This window comes from Herpailurus yagouaroundi, unplaced genomic scaffold, assembly GCF_014898765.1.
Source record: "Herpailurus yagouaroundi ecotype Mexico unplaced genomic scaffold, PumYag 166, whole genome shotgun sequence".
Lineage (NCBI taxonomy): Eukaryota > Metazoa > Chordata > Mammalia > Carnivora > Felidae > Herpailurus > Herpailurus yagouaroundi.
The window spans coordinates 23681194-23697983 of NW_024412407.1; the positions used below are offsets into that span (position 1 = coordinate 23681194).

The 16790-nt window shown below is 41.7% G+C and overlaps 1 protein-coding gene across 3 annotated transcripts in view; it reads left to right on the top strand.

Annotated features, from left to right (window-relative positions):
* Positions 1-16790, top strand: part of BCAT1 (branched chain amino acid transaminase 1) — a 101405-nt gene that overhangs the window by 30778 nt on the left and 53837 nt on the right. The window contains exons 1-3 of one of the 3 annotated variants that reach the window (XM_040488652.1): positions 3633-3797; positions 4894-4965; positions 15328-15528. In XM_040488652.1, coding sequence (XP_040344586.1) covers positions 3756-3797; positions 4894-4965; positions 15328-15528 — 315 coding nt within the window. In that variant the 5' untranslated portion in view covers positions 3633-3755. The other 2 variants (XM_040488654.1, XM_040488653.1) reach the window with 2 other exon arrangements.

Below are 16790 nucleotides of genomic sequence, written 5' to 3' on the forward strand. Positions count from 1 at the left end.
CAGAGGCACAGATGTGACATTCTCATTCACTCCCATAGCTTCAGTGACCACCTGCATGCCACTGACTCCTCAGGTGTCTACTTCTAAACCAGACCTCTCGTTTGAGCCTCAGACAGGCATATGTCTAACAGCCAGTCTCAGAGACCAAAAACTCAGCATGCCCCCAAACCAGACTCCTGCTGGTTCATCTTTCAGTGTTCCATTTTTCTTAGCGAATATCACCAACAAGAAGAGCAAGCCAGAAACCAAGGAGCCCTTCTTGTCACCTGTCTCTCCCCATTCTTTCTCTTGTCCACTCTGTATAGAGATTGCAGAAATCTGGCTGCTTCTCTCCAGCTGTATCACCTACCACCTGCCAGAGCCAACTTATTAATAGGTCAGCACTTATGTAGGTTCTATAATAGCTTTCTCATAAATCCATTTCTTCAGCCACACCCTCCTCCAGTCTCCAAACTGCAGCCACAGTGCACTTCAGTCCTGTCAACCTCCACCCCTGTTCCCTATCTAATCCTACCCTTTGGGTGGTTTTTCTTGTTCTTAGGATTCCATGAGTTCTTTCGTGGTGTTTTTATGTTGTTTCATTGTTTTTGAGTTACTGTCCAGATAACAGGAGTGCAAAATAATTCTTGTCAATGCACATGCAAATAAGTTCTGAAGGTCAGGATTCAATTAATGTATCTCCCCTATTGTGGAAGAAGCTGGTTTTATGTCCATTTGCAAATTCATGTCACTATTCCTGACCCAGAAGTGTGTCTGTTCTTTGAACAAGTTTTAACATCTGCCTGGTAGCTTCATTATAGTTACATAGACTATAATATAAATTCATTTTATATGTATATGGCAGTCATACTTTTGCCTTTATCAGGGAAATTATCCTTTAACTCTCTTAAAAGGCACTACGTGGTTGGCTGTCTGCCAGCCCTCCCAGTCTCACCCTCGACCAAGTTCCCTGCTCGTCTCCACTCCAGCCCTGTCTCTCTTGTCTTTTGTAAGTGCCACATTTCTTCCCTTCTCAGAGATGTTTTTTCCTGGAACTCACTTTCATCTCAGATGTTTTTCATTCTCTCTTATAGTAAATACTTTTATCCCCTAGGTCTCTAGTTAAGTGTCCCTTGCTGGAAAGCCCTTCCGGACATTTCTGGTAAAACACAGGTAGCACTTGTTACTTTTGCTTTTTTACATTTGTAGGATTAGTTGCTGCTTTTTAGCACAAGTACCATTTTTCTATGTGGCTAAAGGCAATGCATGATAATGCGATGGAAGTATGCTCACAATACATCCCCAGCACCTAGCCCTGTTCCTTCACGAATGTTACATACACAATAATAAGTATTTTAGACAGATTTTTGGTGTAAGTACTCACTGCTCAGGAGAGAGGTGGACTGAAAAAAATACATATTTGGGAGCCATCAGCATATAGGTTCAGCCACAAAAATGCACAGGAAGCAAACCATTGGGTTAAATGAAATGAAGGCTGTTAGGAGCCTTGTTCAGGTGGAATAATAGGACAGGAGTCAAATTGTAGCCACTTGAAGTGGGAGGAAATAGAAGCAGTTAATACAGATTGCCCTTGCACAAATGTTGGCTCTGACGAGCCAAAAGGTATAGGTAGCACTGTGATAATTGTTCAGTAACTTCATTCTTGCAGTATATGTTCTCTTGATGGAAAAGGGAGGGTTTGGGGGCACCTGGGAGGCTCAGTCCATTAAGTGTCTGACTTCAGCTCAGGTCATGATCTCACGTTCATGACTTTGAGCCCCACGTCGGGCTCTGTGCCTACAGCTCAGAGCCTGGAGTCTGCTTCAGATTCTGTGTCTACCTCGCTCTCTGCCCCTCCCCCACTCATGCCCTCTCTGTCTCAAAAATAAATAAATTTTTAAAAAAAGCGTTTACAAGTAACACTTAAAATAGCCAGAAAATTGGAGCTGTGTAATATTTATCTTTAAAACAATAACAGACTTTTAATGCATGTCTGGTGTAGTCATTTATTTTTTTTTAATTTTTTTTTAAACATTTATTTATATTTGAGACAGAGACAGAGCATGAACGGGGGAAGGGCCAGAGAGAGAGGGACACACAGAATCTGAAACAGACTCCAGGCTCTGAGCTGTCAGCACAGAGCCTGATGCGGGGCTTCAACTCACGGAGTGCGAGATCATGACCTGAGCCGAAGTCGGAGGCTCAACTGACTGAGCCACCCAGGCGCCCCTGGTGTAGACATTTAAACCAAGCTTTTTTTTTTTTTCTTAAAGTTCATTTATTTATTTATTTTGAGAGAGAGCACACAAGTGAGCATGAGCAGAACAGGAGCGCAGAGAGGGAGAGAGAGAGAGAGAGAGAGAGAGAGAGAGAGAGAGAGAACCCCAAGCAGGTCCCACACTGTCATGCAGAGCCGGATGTGGGGCTTGAACTCATCAGCCGTGAGATCATGACCTAAGCTGAAGTTGGATGCTTAACCGACTAGCGACCCAGGTGCCCCTAAACCAAGCTTTTGAATGCAAACTGTTAATAGTTCTTCACCTAAGGGTTTCTTATTTTTAGGCATGGGGACAAGGTTGGAAAATGGCAGCCCTAGAGTTTACTTAGTCTATACTTTTTTAAAAATTTTATTTTAAAATTCGATTTTAAATTTCTTCAGGGACTCTGGTTTCCAGCCACATGTGACCTGCCTGGGCTGGAACTTGTCGCTCCACCCAAACCTCAGGAGCTGTTCTATGTCTTTTCTGAAGGGAAGGGAGAAGTGAATGCTGTTTTCTGAGTTGAAAAGATTAGAGCTATATTGTCTTTAGGACTCTATGAAATAAATTCTAAAACCAGACCAGATTTAACCGCTCTTACCCAGAATAAACCGTTCTCCCCCCTTTCCAAGAACAAATGAGCCACTTCCTATTAATTTAAAAGCCCAGAAAGGCTCATAACTGAAGCTGACGTCGCCCTGGGAGAACACGTAGAGAAGGCAGTAGCTTCCTTTTTCCTTTCAAAGGTTGCTTTATCAGCTTCCTTAAATATTGCTTCCACGGGTTTACAGCAGCGACCGGTCAGCTCGATTGGGGGCTCTTTATTTTGCCTACAACACTGAATGGCTGGGCGGATGCAATACCGTCGAGGTCTTCCGGCAGAAAGAGCTCTTAGAGGGCGTGAGCCTGGTAACCCTGCAGCACCCCACAACAAATCCCACTTGAGGAGGTGGTGCAAAGAAATCTAAACCCCAGATTCACGTTCTCGCTCATCAGTTTGCATGTGGGGATCGGTGGCAGAAGAGAGCCAGTGCGCAACTGCCAATCCCGGACTGCAGACTCGGGGGCAGAAGCTTTTAGCCTTTCTGTCCACGGAAACTCTTTCCCTAATGTAAATTAATTTCCCCAAGTTTGCCTTCGCCCTGGCCGAGGGGCGTGTCCGGGCCGGTAACCCTGGGGTGGCTCGGTAAATGCTCCTGAAGTGCCTGCCTTTGGAAAGGCGCTCGCTCGTGGCGCGCACGCTCGTGCCCCAGCCGGAGACCAAGTGGTGGAAACTAGGGCTTTGGTTTTACCCACCGAAAAGCGAGAGGGACCAGACGGTTGGAGGCTCCACCCCCGGGGATGCTGGAGGGGCTGCGTTGTTCCCTGCGCCTGGCCCTGGCGCTGGGCCCCAGGCGGCGGCAGCCCGCGCCGCGCAGTCGGTGCGCTGGGGCTTGGTCACGCCGCCGGCTTTCGCGTCCAGCCGCGCGCTGCGTGCGGCCGCAGCTCTCCGCAGCCCCGCGCCCCCGGGGACTCCCCATGGCCAGCCCAACCCGCGCCGCTGCGGCCTTCGCCCGCCAGGTACCCGAACCCAGACGTTTGCGGAAGGGGGGCGGATTGCACCGGCGTCTCCGAAGCCTGCCGGCCTGGTCGGGCGCATCGCTGTCGTTTCCTGCACTATCCTGCTTCGCCGCACACCGCCGTTCCGTCTCCACCCCGGCGTTTCCTCTCTCCCCAATCCTAACCGAAATCTAGAGCCCCAGCCAGCGAACTCCGCCTTGGAGAGGCCCCCGCCGGCCAGGTCTAATGCCCAGCCGCTGACGTGCTCCGGAGCGCGGCGTGGACAGCCACCGGGGATGTGAGGGTCGCCATGGAAGCTGCTTTGGGGGAGGAGGGGGAAGCGGAATTTCTGGGCTGCCAGAACTGACAACCACATCCTGCGTTCCTTTGCCACCCCAAAATATTTTGACCGCAGCCTTCTGCCTTCTTGGATTCCACCCCCCCCCCCCACCTTTCCCCCCCCCTCCATCTCTTCTGTAGCTATTTAGCAGATGGGGGGGGGGGGTGTTTGTTTTGTTTTTAAGGTCTGCACCTTTCCCCAACTCGTCCCTCAACCATTGTGCCCTTAAGTATCTTTTGAATTACCCCCTAATTTCCTGAGGTTATGTCCTTAACCTGTGAGGTTTGGTGTCCGTGCGCCCGCATTGCAGGACCCTGCCCGTGGAGAAAATGGTTCATTCTCGTCCTCATCCCTTTTCCAGCCTTGCTATTGTGCGCCAGTGATTGACAAGACCACGAGGCTGAGCTCGCCCAGGAGATTTTTCTATAAATGGCTTAAAACCCTGGTCTAGACTATTCGCTCCGATGTAAGGGGGACAATCACCTTCTTGTTCTTTGCTGGTGAACCCTGGCTCTGTAGGGCGAACCTGGAATTTAACCAGTCTGCCCTAAGCTAGCGGTGGAGGGCGAAAACAGCTGCGTCCTCCTGAAAGGTTGAAAGTGAAGGGCAGCCCTCCCAGGACGCTCTCCTTTGGGGCTGGTGCCCGGGTGCTTGGTCTTCCTCCTGTTGGCTTGGGTACCCGAGCGGAGCACGCGGTGTGATGGTGAGTGATACTGATTACCCCAGGCCACAGTTTACCCACCTGGTTTTACTTAATGAATTTAATTCTTCTTTAAGGACTGCAGTAACGGATGCTCCCCAGAATGTACCGGAGCAGCGGGATCAAAAGAGATGGTGGGGACTTTCAAGGTAAGGTTATTTGCTCAAGGTTAAGTGCTACAACAATTAACTGAATAAATCTATTTCTTGTTGAGATTTGGGGCAATTTCACGGTGTGGATTTTACAGTAGTTTAGATATGCTGCCATGCATTTTAGATTCCACTGGGGGGGGGTCATTTGGGGAGCAGTAATATCTTCATATCTAAAATTACCTAGCAGTTAATTACTTACTTCATGAATCATAACTTTTTCTTGAAAAAGAACTAATTTGTAAATATTCATCTAGATAGAGGTTTATCTGATTGTCTAAGTATAACCTTTCACTATGCTTGTGGAAAAAGTTACACTTGTCATTTTTCTCTTTAAACCAACACCTAACATTTTACAGTAAATGTGTTGTATTTCCCTACCTACTCTCTGAATTATGGGGTTTGTATATTAAATAATCTCATAACTTCCCAGGCAAATAGTGAGGAGCAAATGAGGAACAATCTTGTAAAAGCACTTTGAAAATCATAAAAATACAAATATAAGGTATATTATTATTTTCTTTATAAATTATCATCTCCACTGCACCCCACCAACCATGGAGGTTTTTGCTTCCTCTCTTTATGTCTCCTGCCTATTTGTCACTCACTGTCAATTGTCATCCATAGCACAGAGTGTCCTCATGATCTCACATCCTGGCAGGGTTCAGAGAGGGAGTGGAAACTTGACTCATCAATTTAACACACACCCAGCTCTTACTGTGTGCTAAGCATTGGAAATCTGAAGATAAATTCAAGATAAGGTCTCTGCTGTCAGGATTTAAAAAAAAAAAAAAATAGAATATCGTAATTTCTTTACAAAAATAAGCTTGTGAACTTTTTGTGTCCATAATACTCCTGGTCCTTTAAAGATCATATCCTCTGTAACCTTATAGCTGATCTAATCTACTCTGCTAACCTGTTAAGACTAAGTTCTAATACATTTGGAGACTTAAATATGTTGAGATATTGGGTCCTAGGAAAAATGAGATAAAACAGACTCCTATTTGATAATCTCTCAGAGTCCTTTTATATAGTAGGTAAATTCCTCAAAGGGTATATAGATGAATGTGATTTTTTTTCTCAAAATTTCTTTATATTTTTATACATAGAGAATTTTTGCTAAGTTAAAATTAATTCATAATGTAAATAATCTATTTGCTGAATTTAGATTTCTATATATTATGTTTTAATTAAGGGGGAGGTGTGCTGACATTCTACATTTGTATTTATATATTAAAACATGGGTTGTTAATGGTGGTTGTATTCACAGTGCATATGTGATGAGGCAAATGAAAAATGAAATTGATAATTTTGGGAGAAAAATGGTGGGTTTTATAAGACCATTTTTGCTTTTGACAAAAAGCAAAAATATTTTTCTATCTCTTTTTTATTTACTCCATTTGTATTTTTAAATTACCTTTTGGATTTCTCATAGGGAGTTTTCATATTGTATCTCCTCCCCTCATTTTGATGCAGTCATTTTATTTATTTTTTATTTTTTTAATATGAAATTTATTGTCAAATTGGTTTCAATACAACACCCAGTGCTCATCCCAACAGGTGCCCTTCTCAATGCCCATCACCCATCCTCCCCGCTCTCCCACCCCCCGTCAACCCTCAGTTTGTTCTCAGTTTTTAAAATTTTTTTTTTTCAACGTTTATTTATTTTTGGGACAGAGAGAGACAGAGCATGAACGGGGGAGGGGCAGAGAGAGAGGGAGACACAGAATCGGAAACAGGCTCCAGGCTCTGAGCCATCCGCCCAGAGCCCGACGCGGGGCTCGAACTCACGGACCACGAGATCGTGACCTGGCTGAAGTCGGACGCTTAACCGACTGAGCCACCCAGGCGCCCCTGTTCTCAGTTTTAAAGTGAGGATCCAGTTTCCCAACAAAGCCCAGAAATAAGATGCCTTATTACAGAATCTTTCTATGGACTCCAGAGTCATCTTTGTTTCAAAGAAATCCGCTGTTTCTTCCACTTTCCCCTGCTTTATTCATCTCCACAGAATGTGACACTCGAAATCTGTAATTCTGCTCTTCGTACCTTTCTATTAGGTTTTAAAAGAGGGTCTCTAAAAGATCATGAACATAGCACCTAAAGCTTTCGAAGTAGAGTAAGAAAAGTGCACTTATTGTAGAACAAAGTTGTACAATTTCTGATACACTTGTAAGGCTGAGATAGCTCTTAAACATTACGTGTTGTGTCCAATGCAGAGAACAGCTCCAATACTGAGCAATGAAGGAGAGATGTTGCTAGAATGCTGGCTAATACAGCCCTCAGGTGCAACCAGGTTGCATTTGCCTCTTACAGGCTTCCCCATTTCAGAGCAAATACTTACCCAAGCGTGGCTTTGAGTTAGGAACTCATTGTTTTTTTAACATGCTTTGTTTTTGTCAATATTTGCCATTTCACAGTCCAGTCCTTGTGGCCTTGCCTTTCAAATTCTTCCTCAGGCATAATATGGCCTGAAGTCATCAGAGAACATGGAGCATTGGAAAGGGACAGATTAATTATGCAGGAGAGAGTATCACTTAACAAATATTGTTCTTTTTTATCCATCTTTAGAAAGTAAATGTAAAGTTTCTAAAGAACACTGATAAAAACTGTTTGCAAAATTTCTTTTATGCCAAAAATTTTTTCACCGCCTTAGACTTGATTTCATATCTACTCAAAACCAGTCACAACCTTCAGCTAATATTGTTTACTTTAGAATTTCATTCAGTGTCCAATTAGGATATTTAATATTCTTAGGTAATTTCTCTTGGAGCTCAGGTTAAAAGCTGTTATTTTAGTTTCCAGAATTGCAGAAAATTTTTTAAAGGAAGGAAAATAGACTTCTTGATGAAATTCTGAAAGCACTAAGTTGTGCATTACTTTGAAAAACTGTATGTTGGGCAATCCTTCTTTACAAATTAGAAAGTTAGAGGGTTGCTGTTCATATCATTAATAAATCACATCTTATAGGGGCGCCTGGGTGGCTCAGTCGGTTAAGTGTCCGACTTCGGCTCAGGTCATGATCTCGTGGTTCATGGGCTCGAGCGTTGCGTCGGGCTCCATGCTGACAGCTCAGAGCCTGGAGCCCCCTTCAGGTTCTGTGTCCCTCTCTCTATATACCTCCTCCACTCATACTCTGTTTCTCTCTCTCTCTCTCTCAAAAATAAATAAATATTTTTTAAAAATCGCATCTTATAAAAGGATGTAGCGGCCTATGAAAATAAGACTTATAATTTAATCATTTGTATTCAGTTTCCCGAAACTTAATTAGTAGTATCAAGTTATAATTACAGGAGCACTAAGTCGAGCATAAAACCACCTATTCTATATTTTTGCCATTAACTAGCTTGATCTCACAGGGCCAGTGGATCACTATGGGTGGTCCTAGAGATATTTTAAGGAGAGTTCAGAAAAGTAAAAATTATATACTATGCTATGCTCATTCTTTTTTTTTTTTTTTTTTTTAAGAGAGAGATAGAGCATGAGCAGGGGAGGGACAGAGAGAGGAGACACCAAACTGGAAGTGGGCTCCAGGCTCCACGTTGTCAGCACAGAACCTGATGCGGGGCTCAAACTCACAAACAGTGAGATCGTGACCTGAGCCGAAGTCCCAGGTTTAACCACTGAGCCACCCAGGAGCCCCTAGGTTATGATAATTCTTAAAGTTGGTTCTTTAAGGATCTGTAGTAACAAAAAAGGTCTTTTAGTAAGAATTTTATAAAATCTACAGCAGTCTGTTGTGTTGAAATACACTAAACCATGAAGATCAATCCATGTTTAGTGAAATTTAGAACAGAATTATTAGTACATATTTGATGTGTATAGTAGTTACTGTGCTAAATGAGAGTCCAACATAATCCAAAGCAATGACTGCCTTTTCCAAATGTTCAAATTGGCTAAAAGATTTTATAGAGCCAAACCAAACATTTTGGGAGCTGGGATGTCTATCTGTGTAGAGGGATTGTGTGAGCAACTGCTAGGCAGTTTGAAAAGCTGAGGATACCCCCAGACTGCTGGGCCAGATGGGCTGCTACAGTTTCCATACTTCCTGCTGGAGTAAAAGAGAAGAGAGTTTGGATAAACTGGCTGCACCACATGTCCAGTGTTACAGATGGAGGAAATGATGGGAAGAAAAAGAGGTAAAGGTGGGAGGACATCTGTAGCCAGGTTTTAGTCCTTCCTGTTAAACTATGGCATATAACCAAGAATGCTTAAGGGCTGGTCAGTTTTCAGGCACTGAGGAGACCCCAAATACAGCCCCCCTGTGTTCCTTGTTAACAGATTGTGTTTGCAGTTCTCCGACCAGCCCTGCTAGGCTCCCTTGCAACTTGATAGATCAGTGTGATACATTTCTGACCAGTAAGGCATATGGAAATTCCTGGAGAAATGTTGCTTTTGTGATCAAAAGGAATACACTTGTCTCCTCTTATCCTTTTCCTCCCCTATCTTTGGACCTTCATGAGATCATTAAAGCTGAAGCTACAGCTATAAGCAGCTCTTCTTTGACCCTGAGGAGAAGGCTAAGAAAATCACAGGGCCTTGAGATGATGGGGTTCTGTCGGACTTGGCTCTTTCAGACTTAACGTGAGAAAACCAACTCCTGTTTGTGTTTTACTTACTTGCAGCTGAATGCATTCCTAAGTGATAAGTAAAAGGTTAATGCAGGACATTAGTGAGAGGTAGAACTGAAAAAAGAAGTTAGTGCCATACTTGGGATACTTAATTTTGCAGCTAAAATATTTGGCCTTTAATCTATAGCCATTTAGGTATTCAGTGCACATGGAAAATTATGATCAAGCATGTGATTATGTTCAGAGAGATTATAAGGAAGAGATACAGAATATTTGCTACTGAGGGGGTAATAGAAATTGAGGAATCAGACTTCTTAAAGAGATTCTTGAAATTACAAGCGTCTCTATTACTGATAGGGGGAACCGAGGGTTGGGAGAATGTTGTGAGAATGATAAATTACCTCGAAAGGAATGAAGATGTAAAGAAAATACAGGAAAAAATACACAATGAATTTGTTAATGGAGGTCCTGTCTGGGAAGTGGGAATGTGGTGGCCAGGGTACTAGTTGAGAATTTGACACTTTTCATTTTTCTTCCCTTTACAGTAGAAATTTAAAGTAGTAAACATGCATTACTCTTACTAAATGAATTAAGGATTAAGAAGTAAAGAAGTAGAACATAATATATCAGAAATAGGGACCAACTTTTGGAGGAAATAGGTGTTCCATTTTAGATACGTTCAGTGTGAGATAACCAAGGTCCTGGGATTACAAAATAATGTACAGATTTTGATAAGAATTCACAAATGAGACTTGAATCTCTGAAGTGGTTCTCAGCCCTTCCAGTCTTAGCAGCCAGTGTTGGGAACCCTCACTCTTCAGGTTGTATGAACATATGTATGTATACACTTATATATGCATACATATATACATACATACTTATACATATATATAAATATATATACATATATATAAACATATATATATGTATAATATTTATTTTTGAATAAGAGAGCGAGAGAGAATTCCAAGCAGGCTTTGTACTGTTGGCACAGAGCCTGACTTGGGGCTAGAACTCACGAACCGTGAGATCATGATCTGAGCTGAAATCAAAAGTCGGACACTCAGCCAACTGAGCCACCTAAGTGCCCCCAGATTGCTGAAATCTTCAAGGGAGACAGTGTGGTATGGTTCTGAGCCCAGAGTGCACGGTTAGAATCACTTGGGTAAGTTCAAACAAAGAACGCTTCCCCTGCTCTATCCCAAAGATTCTGTTTCAGTTCTGGAATGGAGTGTGGGTTAGTGTTTTTAAAAAGCTCCATAGTTGAATTCAATGTGTATCTGGGGTTGAGGATCCCTGATGCAGAGGAGGAAATGTAGAGGCTCAAAGAAAAAACTCAGTGTTACCCGGATTCTTGTGTTTTACCACTGCCAAACTATCTTTCTCCCCCTTCCTGTTTTGCTCCTTCATACTTTTGGAACAAGAAATAAAAGCATGGAAGCCATGTGTCTAGTATTATCCCTGATGGCTACTTCAGATTGCCCAGAATAAAGAGGTAAACTGGGGTTACTTTAATTGCTAGCAGCCTCTATGGTGAAGATTCTTGGGGATATAAGGAAGATGGCGTACAGTCTTACCTGCACAGAGCCAGAACCCATGCAGAATTGGAATGTTAGTCAGTGTACCATGGAGTAACTAGTTCTCTCGGCTCACCCCTTCCCCCACTCCAGCAGCCACAGTGCCTCCATGACGTCTTCTGCCACTCCATTTCCCCTACATTTCCTGAATTCCTGCCACACTGGGTCTTTCCTGTTCCTTGAATATGCCAAGTCTGGTTCCTACCACAGAATCTTGGCCCTTGCTTCCTCTTACTCAAATATTTTGCCTCTGGATATCTACATGGCCTGCTTCCTTCTTCATTCAAGTCTTTGCTTAAAGGATGCCTCATCAGGAAGGTCATTCTCAACGCTGCTACCAAAAATAAGCATTTTCTTCTCCCACTCTGTCCTTTTAAGCAGTTTTCATTTTCTTCATAGCGCTAATCACCTCCTGACCTCTCTTCACTTATTTCTTTATACTGTTTTTCCTGCTCTAAGACAACAGGATTTTACTTGTTTTATTCCCTGAGATTCCTTTGGGCCTGTAGCAATACAGGTACACAGTAGCTCAACAGATTTTAGGCTGAATGAATGCGTAATACTTGCTCACAGTGGCTACTGCCTGTCCGTGGCTGACTGTGAGCTTGCCTGAGAAGGAGGGGCTGGGCCACAGGCATCTTTGCATCTGTTGTGCTTACTTATTTATTTATTTTTGAGAGAGAGCAACACAAGCCTGGGAGAGACAGAGAGTGAGGGGGACAGAGGATCCGAAGCGGGCTCTGAGCTGACAGCAGAGAGCCTGACGTGGGGCTCGAACTCGCAAGCTGTGAGATCATGACCTGAGCAGAGTCGGCTGCTCAACCACCTGAGCCACCCAGGTGCCCCTCTCTTGTGCTTATTTAGTGCAGTGCCTGAACCATTGTGCTGATTCAGTCAGTGTTCACTGAGTGAATAAAAAAGGCAAAATACTAAGAATAATAAAGCATATAAGGAAGAAAGAGGAACCATGGGAAAGAGAAATAAAAACAACCCTACAGTTGTTTGATATGAGGCCATAGTCTTGTTTTTAAATATTATGTAGATTGTTATTGATATAAAGTATATATTCCATTGCTTATATTGATTTCATGGCAGGTGGGGTTGTTTGTTGGAGAGCTTAGAAATCCTGTAAGGTGTAAGGATCATGTGTAGTTGATATCTTATTGATTAGCTCATTAGAATTGTTTAGCTAATGATAGAAATAACTTGGAACGTGATCTTTATTTTACTTTTGAAGAACCATGCAAAGCACTGGTTCTGTCACTTGGGGTGGAGGAAGCTAAGGTCTGCTGTCTTTACAATGTTGAAGATGTACCCTGAACTCAGCAAGTAGGAAAATCTCTCTCCTACTCACACTCCCATCTCCATTTGTACCTATTCTCCTCTTTCTGTTTTGGGTCTTACTACCCTCTCCTGTTATTAAGAAATTTTTATATGTAGTTTAAATTTTTTTTTTTTTACATTTTTATTTATTTTTGAGAGACAGAGACAGAGCACAAGTGGGGGAGGGGCAGAGAGAGAATGAGACACAGATCCGAAGCAGGCTCCAGGCTCTGAGCTGTCAGCACAGAGCCCGGTACGGGGCTCGAACTCACAAACTGTGAGATCATGACCTGAGCCGAAGTCGAACGCTTAACCGACTGAGCCACCCAGGCGCCCTTATATGTAGTTTTAATAGGTGAAAATTTGCATTGTTTGTGTTACCATATTGATATGGTTAAAGATTTTTCTTAGTCTAGGACTAAGAAAAGCCACTAAAAAAAAAGCTAACTTAAAGCAAAGTCATATGTGCTTCATTGTTCAAGAACACTGTGACACCGTTCATGTAATGAAAAGTTTGTGAGAATTTTACTCACTTTAAATCCTAACCATCTTCTGTGAATAAGTCTGACATTCATCAGAGAGTACATCTGAAGTCAGCCGGATGTTATTTTCAGTTATTTGAGAAAATTTGTACTGTATTGAGTGTGAAGCACTGAGTTAGGGCTGGAGATTTAACTGGGGTATCTACTCAGAGTTCTTGTCTAAACAGTCTAGAGGGACTGACAAACTTTCCCCCCCCCCCAAAGTTTTATTTACTTATTTTGGGAGGGAGAGGGAGAGAGAATCCCAATCAGTCTTTGAACTGTCAGCACAGAGCCTAATGAGGGACTCAATCTCAGGAACTGTGAGATCATGACCTGAGTCCAAATCAAGAGTTGGGTGCTCAACTGACTGAGCCACTCAGGTGCCCCACTGGCAAACTTTTTTAATAGGTCAAATAATAAATATTTAGGTTTGAGGACCATAAGGTGTCTGTCACTGTTAGTGGACTATGCCATCATTGAAGGTAAAAGGACAGTGTGGTTGTGTTCCAATAAAACTTTATTTACAAAGAGGCCAGAAGCCTGAATTTAGCCTGTAGGTGAAATTTGTCCAACATTCTACCTGGTCTAGAGGATAAAGGGAGAGAAATGGGATTCAAGGATCCAAACAATTTAGCTCGATTGTATCTCTTTAAATAAATTCTTTTTTTTTTCTTTTCTTTTCTTTTCTTTTTTTCTTTTTTTTTTTTTGCACTTAGTAAAGGATTTTAAGTTAACTTACTTGTTTGGATTAAATGGTGGTAGAAGAAAGTCCATCACCACCACCCCCCAATTTGGCATTTTGTTGGCATCTTCCAAAGTAGCATTCATCACAAGACTAACCTGAAAATTACAATAATGTGTTGTCTTTAGTGCCTTAGGCTTCACTGTAATGTGAGCTTTGTGGTTATTTTAGAATAACATTCAGCCTGAATGTTATTCTAAAAATAAAACTGATTATCATTCATAGTCTGTCAAATGACTAAGACATGTGTAAGACAGTGAATTAATCAGAAGCAACTAGATCATTTTATTTTATTTTATTTTTTTAACATTTATTCATTATTTTGAGAGACAGACAGCACAGTCAGGGGAGGGGCAGAGAGAGGGGGAGACACAGAATCCGAAGCAGGCTCCAGGCTCCAAGCTGTCAGCACAGAGCCTGATGCGGGGCTTGAACTCATGAAATGCGAGATCATGACCTGAGCCGAAGTCGGAGGCTCAACCGACTGAGCCACCCAGGCGCCCACAACTGGATCATTTTAAATATAAGAATAAGAGAGGCGCCTCAGTCGGAAGAGCATGTGACTCTTGATCTTGGGGTTGTGAGTTCGAGCCCCATGTTGGGTGTAGAGATTACTTAAAAGAATAAATAAATTAAAACTTAAAAAAAAAATTAAAAAATATAAGGATAAGAGCTGATGATCTAAAGGGAAGTTCTATACTTGATTTTGGGAGCAGTGTATACATTTGTGTATTAAGCGAGTTTGACCTTCTTTAGGAAGTCAAATCTGTCCCTCGTTTAATATTGTCTTTTAATTGTTCAAAAAGCTCCTTCCCCTGTGGTTTTTTTTCAGCAGTCTTCAGCCCTTGCGAAGTTAGTGATGGGACTGCGATTCGGGCACGGATGTATTTGGCCATTTGTAATGGGCAAGCTGGCTATGTGCAGATTTAGTAAAATGCTGCTGTGTGAACTTGTTACCTATTACTCCTAATTTATCCTTCTTTCAATAAGAGGTCCTTTGTTCACTGTTTCAGCACAGAATAGAGGATTTATATCTTGGTGTTCATTCTCTACATCTCTGTTTTCAAAGAGGAAAACATTTGCTTCCCTCTGCTCATTTCTTCTATAATGCACCCAGGGGGTTTTGAAGGCTTATGCCAAGAATTCTTGGAGGGAGTTGGAGTACAACCATCGCCAAGAGGTTCAGTTCTTAATGACTTTAATTTTAGTTTAACAAATTGTCATGAGTGTTGCTGTTTTTGTCGTAGAAGACACCCCTTACCTCTTTCCTGAATGCTCAGTATGGTGAGAGTGAAGAAGGGAGGTGTTCTCGACTTTTTCCATCATTTTACACCATCTGCTCTTTTGTCCTCATTTCTAAGTATCATTGAATTTGGTTCTGATACTTATTAGGCAGTGTATTGTGCAGAGATTTCAAGCAACAAGCCAAATTCTGAATGCAGGCATGATTTATTTGGCTCACATAGTATTGTTAAATTTCTGAGTTAGTTGCCAGCACTTAAATGTCAAATGATTTCACTTTTTAGTGGCCAGTGACTTAAATTTCATTTGTCTTTTGATTTTCTGTATCATCATGCCAGTGGATGTTCAATAACTTTTCTTTAATGGTGCTGATTTTTCTTCCCTAGGCTAAAGATCTAATAATCACACCAGCCACCGTTTTAAAGGAAAAACCAGACCCAGCGACTCTGGTTTTTGGAAGCATTTTCACGGATCACATGTTGACCGTGGAGTGGTCCTCAGAGTTTGGATGGGATAAACCACATATCAAGCCGCTGCAGAACCTATCATTGCATCCTGGCTCATCAGCTTTCCATTATGCAGTGGAAGTAAGTACATGGGAAGCAATGAGGGGGACTTATTAGCTCTTCACTGTGAGTACACGGTAGCTCTTCCTGCTCAAATAGCTTGTGGGCAGTATAGGCTTTATCATATTTACTCAAGGATGTCATAAATGTCTTTAAAGCTTTCCCAATAGGCAGTTAAATTGAAGGTAAGTCTTAAGGACCAATTTTTCAGATGATTTGGAATTTTCCATAATGTCAATGAAGAAATTATTTACAGCAAATACAAGGACAGTAGGTAAGAGAATTAGCAATAAAAAATCTGGTACTGTTACTATTTTACTAAATCATTTCTAAGATCTTCTAATGACTGAGAAGGTGTTATTGAGTACAATATAATGGTTACATTTTAATGCTAACTGCATGCTTTTATGACCGGCATTAATGTGTAGTTATATGTGTTAAGAGACATGTAATTAAATGTCATTCTTCAGGCATGAGTAGAATAATTGTAAGCATAAAATATTAAATATTTGGAGAATGCTTTCTCTGGTCCTTGTTAGGATACACTCTTAGATTCACAATAGACTCCTCATTCCCTTGACCCTCGTTTTGTTTTACTCATTTTTACTGTGTTGGACATCTTTCCCAGAATATTAGAATCCTGGAAATAAGCAGTGGCCTACCTATTAAGGGACTAAAAGATGGTAGTAGTAGATATTTATAACAATAATGATAAAATTAGTTTTGTTTATTAAATTCCAGTAATGTGCTCTGAACCTTATATGGGTCATCTCATTTAATAGTGAGAAAACATAGTTAAATATTCAGGTCAGTCATCTGGCTCCGGGAATTTGGTCTCTGTTGTTCCATAGGGAACTCTTTGACTTGGGAAGCTTATTTAAAATCACTTTGTGCTTCCAATTTCTTTACCTATAAAATTGAAGTAGTGATAATACCTACTTCATAGTGCTATTATAAGGTTAAGGTAAGGTAATTTGTTTAAGCATACACACTCATGCCTGGTGCAGAAGGAGAGCCCAGTCCTTACCTACTATTTTTAACCCTTAAATCAGCATTATCATCTATTGTAGAAGCAGGTTCAGAAAAGTTAAGTTTCTTGGCCAAGGTTACACAATATTAAGGGAAAAGACAGGGTACAAATGCTGACTTCTGCTTTCTGCGATATCACTCCTAAATGCATACACTAAAATTATGAAGAGGCCTGTCCAATTAACTTATTCAAAATTATAAATTTGAACAATTTGGAAACCTGTTCAATGCCCAGTGTATCCACTAGATGTTGA